This window comes from Chinchilla lanigera, unplaced genomic scaffold (assembly GCF_000276665.1).
Source record: "Chinchilla lanigera isolate Chin_1 unplaced genomic scaffold, ChiLan1.0 scaffold00137, whole genome shotgun sequence".
In the NCBI taxonomy this organism is placed as follows: Eukaryota; Metazoa; Chordata; class Mammalia; order Rodentia; family Chinchillidae; genus Chinchilla; species Chinchilla lanigera.
The window spans coordinates 2,226,493-2,234,963 of record NW_004955538.1 but is presented as its reverse complement, the minus strand read 5'-3'; the positions used below and the strand labels follow the sequence as shown (position 1 = coordinate 2,234,963).

The window sequence follows — 8,471 nt, the reverse complement described above, 5'->3', positions numbered from 1 at the left end:
CTGTTCCGTTATCCGGGGACGTGGCCTGCCCAGGTCCACCCAGCGGGCTCACCTGGTGTCGCCGCAGACTGAAGTCTGACAGCAACCACCCCTGGGACATCTGGGGCCAAAGACAAGACCGTAGCCACCGCGTCGCTGCCAGGGGACCCTGCCTCTCAGCTGCCCTCTGCCGACTTCAACTCAGGCACTGGCACCGAGGCGGAGCACAGGAGGCCCAAGCCACCTCGCGGCCCAGGGTCAGGGTCCCGGTGGCTTTCAGCCCATGAGACAGGGACCCGCGTAGCATGCAAGCCCTGGCAGTACTCTCGCCTAACCCCACTGAATGAACGACCCAAGGCCAGCTCTGGCTCACCCAGACCCACCTAGCCACCAGTCTAGGCCAGGACAGCAACTCCCGTGGCCACCACACCAACACTCACACACACGCACTGCTGGCTTCCCGGCTGTCATGAGCTTCAGGGGAGTTACTCCTGAACGGTCTTCCACCAGCCTGCACACCGGGAAGCACAGCCCTCCTCCCAGCAGAGCTACCCGAGCTTCAGGCTCATCCGAGAAGCACCCTCCTCCTGACTGCTCCTAGGGAAGAAGCAGAGTGCACGCTGCTCCCAGCACCCCTCTGCGGCCGCGGGAAACAAAAGCCTTGTCCTACAGACTCTCAACGCAGGACAGGTCAGTTTTGCAGTTTTGGGTTACTAGGGAATACTACCAGGTTGTTACACTACAGAAATACTTTACATGGAAAAAGACTGTCTGCAGTTACAGCCCGTATCTTCATGTTTTTTTTACTGTGTAGTTTTGTTTTTCAGACAGGATCTTGCTATGCAGATCTGGCTGACCCTGAATTATGTTACCCAGGGTAACCTCTGAGATGCTCCTGCCTCAGCCTCTGGAGTGCTGCAACTACAGGAATGCTCTTACCTCGCCCAGCCAGTTACTGTGTAGTTCTTTTAAAGTTGGCCTGAGATAAGTTTTTTGTCACTGCAGAGACCAAATGATTGGATGATGACCAACCTTGAAACCGTAACTCCTGTACCCAGGATCACTGAGGACTGATAGGACAGAAAATAGGCTTTAAACTGACCTGAAAACCTATTTAACAGAGGGCAACTTTCCTGGGTCAACAGCTTTTGGAGTCAGTGCTCAGTACACTGGAGGCCAGCTGGGCCCAACAGCAGTATCCCACTTCTCAGACAAGTCAAAGATTGAAAATACCCTCTGCCCTTGAGGATTAAGTTATACCACCTGCCATGTGTCAACTCCTAAAGGGCCCGTTCACGAACTTGCTTTGTTCACTTTCTCAAGACCTGTGCTGTATCCCACTTACCACTGTTTGAAGTCTTGAACTAAATCCAGGTGCTGGGGCACATGCCTGTAATTCTAGCATGAGTGAGGCTGAGGCAGGAAGAGCAGCACAAGTGTGAGGACAGCACCTCAAAACATTTTTTCCAAGAACAAAATGGAGGCAGACTTACAGTTCAGTCAGCCTGTGCTACGGCCAGAACCAAGACCAAGCTAAAGAAGCCAGCGACCCACTGCAATGAACATGCTTTGTGTGCAGGGCGGACAATGACCCGTACCGAAGGAACATCCAATATAAACTTGGCAGCTACAAGACAGGATGGGTTCCATGTTCTGATCTTATTATAAAACAATAACTTCTGAAGTTTAGTATTAATGCGAGACAAATAGAATTTTTAAGTATTTTAATCAAGTAATGTAGCCGTTTTAAACAGGAAAATAAATTTAAGACAACCCATTAGAACAAAGTAAAGGATTACTCTATTATGCTAAGCTGTGAACAAAACAAAACCACCTCCAAGCCCACTGAAGTCCGGCCCTGGACCGTGTCTGGTTTAAGCCCCCAACCAGTCAGCGTTTCAAAGATGACACACTTCCCTTCGAAGAGGAAGCTGCAGTCCTGCCTGCAAGCAGGCCCTCAGCATCCTGGCACTGGGGGGTGAGCACACAAGGGGGCCTCGAGGCAGCAATCTGATGCCAAGGAAAATGCACGACATGCACTTCCAAGAGTGCCCTGTCCTGGCTGGCACAACCCCCAACAGATCCTGGTCCACTCACCAGAACCTGGCAAAAGGTCAATGGAGAGCAGTTCTCTTCATGAGATCCTTAAGTCTTAATCCCTTAAAACAGCAAGCTAACAGGGTTTTATTTTTATCAAATATCTTGTAATTTCAATGTGAAAAATGTTTACATACACATTTGTTATTAAGATCTAGATGGATCACAAAGCAACAGGAGGCGATAATGTGAGCCGTGCTCCACACAGAATTAACCACATGTGCTCTCGACTCCCAGAGTTCACTTTTTGTGGGAAGAAACAAATGCAGATTTTCTTAAAGATTACTCAAACGTGGTCTGAACCCCCAGCAAGTGGATTTACATCGGCTAACTGGGAAGCAAGGAATTCACACTTGGGTACTACCTTGTCACCCACACTCAGTGGCCACCATCCAGACCCCTCAGGTGCCCAGCTGAACCTACTGTGGAAGACAATCCCCAAATTCTTACACCAAAATAAAGGCTCTGCCTTGAAAGTATGCTTTTTAACTTCATTTCTCTTTAATTGAAACATGAGGGGAGGGGTCCAAGCTTAACAAAATAACACTTATTTTGACAAAATAGCAACCAAAATGTAAAGTGGCTAAGCTATGTGTCCAAAAGTAAAAGGTATTAAAGAATAAACCTTAATATCAGAGGAAGAGAAAAACCCAACACAGGATACAATATAAACATTTTGAAATTATAATTTAAATCTTAAGGATAAAAGCTGAGAAACTATGCTCAGCTCTTGCTAAATTAAGTGCACCTGTTTCCCCCAAAATCATTAAGTTTAGTCACACCTGAAAAATCTCAATTTTCTCAGAATAAGCACTACATACACAGAGAACACTTGTTTGCAGATTAGTGATTTCCCTCGCTCATCCAACGTGCAACGCACCTGACTCTGAAGACCAAAATTGGGGTAAATATACATGAACTGGAAAACCACAATCCCAAGGTTCAAAATTTGCTCTTTAATTATTTATAGGACACTCAGGTCACTTTTACTTCTCAGCTAGGATGCTGCACTGGCTTCCGAATTACCGTATGCTAATTTGGCGGGCTAGTGATCAAACAGAGTGCTCACCCTGAATGCCTGCGAGTGTGACTGCAAGTTAGTCTATGTTTGCCCTCTGCTCAACATCCTGGTGGTCTCAGGCTGAGCAGAACCTACCAGGCTCCAGGACCCAATCAGCACAAATGATGGTGTGACGTCTTAAAAAGGAGCCAATTACTTAGTGTCATTCAGAGCCCAAAATCTCAAGAGTGACCAAAATCAAATCTTTATTTTTATAACTGTATAAATGTGATCCAAACGTGTCCACCACTAGTTTTTTCAAAGGAAACATGCTATAAATAAGCAAACTACATCTGCTCACTGATGTGTATGGACTCCCTAGATGTCTCACTGGGCTTAGTTACAGACCACTCACAGTAACAGATTTTTAGTATAAAGTGTAGCACGATGTTAAGCCATTTTAGCTTCTGCACGTACATGTTGCACTTCTGGCGGATAATGGAGAACAATTTGCAGTATTACACTGTTAGCTAGGTCACACCCATCCTTTTAAATGGCATCAATATCAATGTCGTCATCCTTGTTGTCAGACTTCACAGTTTCAACTTTCGGCACACTGGCAGTTTTTGAATAAACCACCTGGTAGAAGAAATGATTTCATGAAAGAAAATTAAATCTAAGTGTTCAACTTAGGCTCCACTATCATCATTCTTTGGGGAGTGATAAGCACATTTTTATTTCTAAAAGAATGTAAGCTTATACCATGGTTGTGTAAGTTACACAAACAGGGCACGGCAATTTTAAGGGGCCTCAGCCTGGCCGTTGCGTGAGTGCTGGGATTACAGGCAGAGGCTGCTGTGCCCGGCAGTTATCATTCTTCGCAAAACTTATGATAAACCCAAATTAAGAGGTAAGGTCCCCATGCAACAGGGTCTCCTTATGTATGTACTCAGCCTGCGCTCCAACTTGCAAGCTTGAATTTGCAACTGTTCACACCTCACCCTACTAGAGTGCTGAGGTTACAGCACAGCTTTGATATTTCTACTGGGTCAACTTTGGGGTAGAGTTCTATAACTCTATTACTGTCATTAGTATGCACATTATTGAGGCTCTATTTTATTGCAGTTTTAACCTTAAATTTAGAATCATTCCAAATTGTCACTTTACATTACCACTCCCAAACCTGAATTTCAAGCACTCCTTCCTTAGTTTACCTCAATGTTTTCATCTTCTTCATCATCTTCACCACCAGAAGATTCTTCCTCTGCCTCCTTCAACCATTTTATAAATGGTTCCGCTTTGACACGAATCTCTTTGGCAAGTTCTTTTGAAACGTACTTCTTAGAGGCCTAAACGAAGTTCATACGGTACTTTTAGGGAAGACTTTTAAAGAGTGTGAAGTCACCTCATATCCCCAAAACTGTTTCAATACTTCTGACCCTGAATGGTCCACTCAGTACCCCCACCTTTTCTGACCAGCTGATGATGACCTCCTCTTCTAAAAGGTCTGCATCATACATCTCCTTCAAGATATGCGGGATCTTGGAGAGGAGCTGAGCTTGATGCATGGCCACCACACACTCCAAACCATGAAGAAGGTACCGCTGAGCTTTTTTGTTGTTGTGACAGAACTGCAAGCAGATAATTTGGGATTAGGAGCTTCTTCACATGTTTTAAGTTGGCAATTTCAATATCCAAATACACTGATTTTAAGACTGTTTCTTGTGGGAAACGTGGCTCAGTGTCACAAGCGCTTGCCCAGCATATGTGAGACTGAGTGCCATCCCCGGCACCACAAAGAAAGGAGTAAGATTTTAAGATACGGCCCATTCAACAACGGTTTGACAAGGTCCATACACATCTGTGAATGGTGCCACGCACACTTGGAACCCCAGCACTCTGCAAGACCGAGGCGGGGGATGCAAGTTTGAGCTCAGCCTGCACAACCTAGCAACTTGCTGAGACCCAATCTCAAAATTTAAAAAGGACCCAGAATGCAGCCAAGTGCCAAGGCTCTGACTTCAATCTCCAGTCACATGAAAAAGTCAACACAAAAGAGGTTTTATACAACGTTATCTGTAAAAGCCAACGTGCAGTACTTGTAGCCATTCACAGGCGCTAGGCTGGGTCAATGTACAATAGCGAAGAACGAGCAAAAGCGATTAAGGCAGTTCCAATCACACAGCTGTAATCTCTTATGGCTCTAAAACAACTTGCTTACTCTGAGGAAATGGCGCCTGTATTTCTTAATTTGTTCTCTAATCTTCTCATTGAAAAGAACTTCAGTCAGAACAAGAGGGCCCATGGCTTTTACATCTAGTCTTTCTGCTTCAGCAACAATTTCTTTGTCAGACGAGTCAATAATGCCCTCTTCTTTCTTTTTCTGTAAACAAACAGCAAACAATTCAGAAAAAAGCAAGCATATCTCACTTGGCTAGACATACCAGACAGTACCTGCTCTCCTGACTTTTTCCAATCTAATTTATGATTTCTAAACGATACACAATTCCTAGACAGTATCTGAAATCCCCCTCTAAAAATATCTTAAATAAAGAAAAATTGAACATAAGCCTTGCAGTATTCAAGAAACCACAGATAAAGTTATTTAAACAATTACCCAAGTGATAGTAATAAACATCTGTCAAAACAGCAAAGGCTGGCTTGAAGCTCATTGTGGATTAAGTACATTTTATACCTTAACAAAATCAAACAAGATGTTCACACGCTCCTCTATGGTTCTCTCCAGATCGTCACTGAGCGTCAGGACTTTGGCGTGGTCGCTAATCTCATCCATCCTGCGCCTCTGAGCCTCCTCAGTTGTATCCTCCCCCCAGTCGTCATCCTCCTCCTCTTCCACAGCCCGAGGGGGAGGGCTCATTTCACTTGGGGGTGGTGGGGGTGGCGTCTCACTGCTGGATACTGAGCCGTTTTCCTTGTCTTTGCCCTTTCTGTTTTTCTTTTCCTTTTCTTTCTTTCCTGTACCACTGTCACTATTCTCTGCAGGGCAATAAAAATTTAGTTCCACAGCTTGTAACACTACCAAAAAATTTAAAGTCCTTACTTCTTGCTATTGATTCCTCAAATAATACAAACAAAATGCTAATTCTAAGGGCCTTCTAAGATCAAATCCATGCCCTCCCATTTCCCAGAGTTTAATAAACCCAGGCAGAAAATGATGTGACACCGAACACCAGGAGTCTCCTCTGTTGGGAGGTGGTACAAGACAGCTGTCGCTCACCCAGCAGTCAACACTGTTTAAGTCTATATAACGGGCCATCTCATAGAGGGGAGAGTTCCGGAATAGGTTAGACTTTCTTGCTGTAGCAAGCTCAAATTGTGCCAGACTATTTTGATAATCTGCCACAGAGTGTTGCTTGCAGTGCTCCAAGGCCACTCCAGCTTGGGGTAAGGCCCCTACTGAAGTCTTCAGGCCAATAAACAACAGAAGGACTATTACTTCCTAACACTGACTGTGTAACAAGAATCTCCTACTTTTGTTTACAACAATTACTGGCTTGATGTTAAGACCTGGGAAGTTTATTACAAAGACTTACCAGGTGGGTTTTTGAGAATGAATGTGCAGAGTTTATGATGTGTATCAAGCATGCCTCGATAGCCACAGGCTTTACAAGAATTACCTATTGTTTGCTTCTTCGGATTCACATGCTGCCAAAAAGTAAAAACAAGTACGTCATCAATCACAATGTAAGATGAAATCTCAATACAAATTTATAGAACGAAGTGTGAAATTTTCAGAAAACACTTCAACACTAGCTTAAAATGTAAGTACTTTTTCACAGTGACATATAGAATTATTTCCAAAATCTGAGGTTTTGCACTTTACTTGCAATTAACTCCGCTACGCCAGGACCGGGGATATGGCTCAGCGGCACAGCATCCATCTGCTATGCCTTCTCTGGGATGTGACTTGGTGTTACCCAGAAGTGATCATAAAAAGCAGACCTACAGGTTTTTAATGGACAAAAACTTTACTCACCAGATCTGTTTCAGGATTCTCACACTCAGGACAGAGAACAAATTTTTTAATGAATCCATCCAACATGTCTTGCAGCTTATTCGCCTCATGAGATCCATTGACAATGTAACGGTCATTCTTTACATCAAACTGGGTCTGTGCTCCCAGCTCACAACCAAAGTATTTGGTGGGATCTATTAAAAGATTGTATATACTTTAGTTAACTGGTCTCTGGCTCCCAACCACATTTATACCATATTTTAAAATTACACAGCTATTCTCCTGTGTGAGAAACCAAAGGGTAAATGAAGAACATAACGAAGGTAGGTACTGGGAAGTAAGAAGAACACGTTCAAATGGGAAGGGGAACAGGGATGGGAAAGGGCAAAGGAATAGAAATGGAAGGAAAACATGGAAACACAGCTTGTGTAAATGGGGAGGGGAAGAAAGGTTGATGGGAACAGAAGGGAATGGGAAAATTGAGATGTGCTTGCTATGTACAAGCACAAACTCCCTATGATGAAGGCTGTCAATAAACATGACAAACTGGGTGTGGTGGCGCACACCTATAATCCCATCACTTGGGAGGCTGAGGCAGGAGGATCACTACAAGTCTGAGGCCAGCTGGGACTACAAAGTGAGTTCAAGGCCAGCCTGAACTACATAGTGAAACCCTGTCTCAAAAAAGGCAAAACAAACAAAACATGACAAACACGTACTGATAAAAAAGAATAAAACTTTAAAAAACTATAGAAATAATGCAACAGTCCAATGAAGTTTTGGCAACCAATAAACTGGCTTAAAAGTCCAGAGTTCCACAGGCCCTTAAGCTAGCCAGCATACACTGCAAGCACTACGCCCGGACTGCTGGATTACATCCACGAAGCAGCGATTCAGACTTCTGCACGAAGTTTACTTACACGTTGGAGGCCGATTAAGCGCCTTTGCAACGTCAACCATGTTGACTATAACTGTCTTGATTCCATTTCCTTTGCCCTCAACCTGAAGGAAACAAGAACTTCAGTCTCGCGCTCTTTCCCTACCGAACGCAACCCTTCACACCCAGAGCGACGGACGCGTCCCTCCGGAGCAGCAGGCCCGCGTTACCTTGGCGATCAAACGGGGCATCTTGTAGCGATAGAACTGGTCTGAAACGCTGCGGTTGACGTTGACAGACATTTTGGCTTATTAGTGACTTTATCAATAAGATGAAAGGATCTTTGATTGCAACTTTTTGGTATCTTCTGTCTGGAGAAGAAGGGATGACATAAACGGCTGCAAGAGTTCTCGGTCTCTGACATGAAAGAATTTTCGCCGCGGAGGCTGCGAGCGTCTTGCTTGTACGCTATGTTTCCCCAATACAGGTACCAGTGGCTGCGCAACAGCTCTGCAAGAGAGGGGCGGGCGCGCGCCCGCGGT

The 8,471-nt window shown here is 44.6% G+C and overlaps 1 protein-coding gene across 1 annotated transcript; it reads right to left on the bottom strand.

Moving 5' to 3' along the window:
• Positions 1–1,688: 1,688 nt before the first annotated feature.
• Positions 1,689–8,471, bottom strand: Eif5 (eukaryotic translation initiation factor 5). Its single transcript, XM_005410773.2, has 9 exons — positions 8,160–8,471; positions 7,973–8,054; positions 7,074–7,246; positions 6,631–6,742; positions 5,772–6,073; positions 5,298–5,459; positions 4,543–4,707; positions 4,291–4,425; positions 1,689–3,715 (listed from the first exon to the last, which is right to left on the bottom strand). Exons 1-9 carry the CDS (start codon positions 8,229–8,231, stop codon positions 3,626–3,628), a joined length of 1,293 nt encoding a protein of 430 aa, XP_005410830.1. The 5' UTR covers positions 8,232–8,471; the 3' UTR covers positions 1,689–3,625.

Excerpts from the sequence above, each read along its gene's own strand:
- Eif5 (XM_005410773.2), bottom strand. The coding sequence starts at position 8,231 with ATGTCTGTCAACGTCAACCGCAGCGTTTCAGACCAGTTCTATCGCTAC. Across the intron at positions 8,055-8,159 it reads TGCCCCGTTTGATCGCCAAG|GTTGAGGGCAAAGGAAATGG; the intron begins GTAACGCGGGCC and ends TGTTTCCTTCAG. Across the intron at positions 4,708-5,297 it reads ACAGGCGCCATTTCCTCAGA|TTCTGTCACAACAACAAAAA; the intron begins GTAAGCAAGTTG and ends ATCTGCTTGCAG.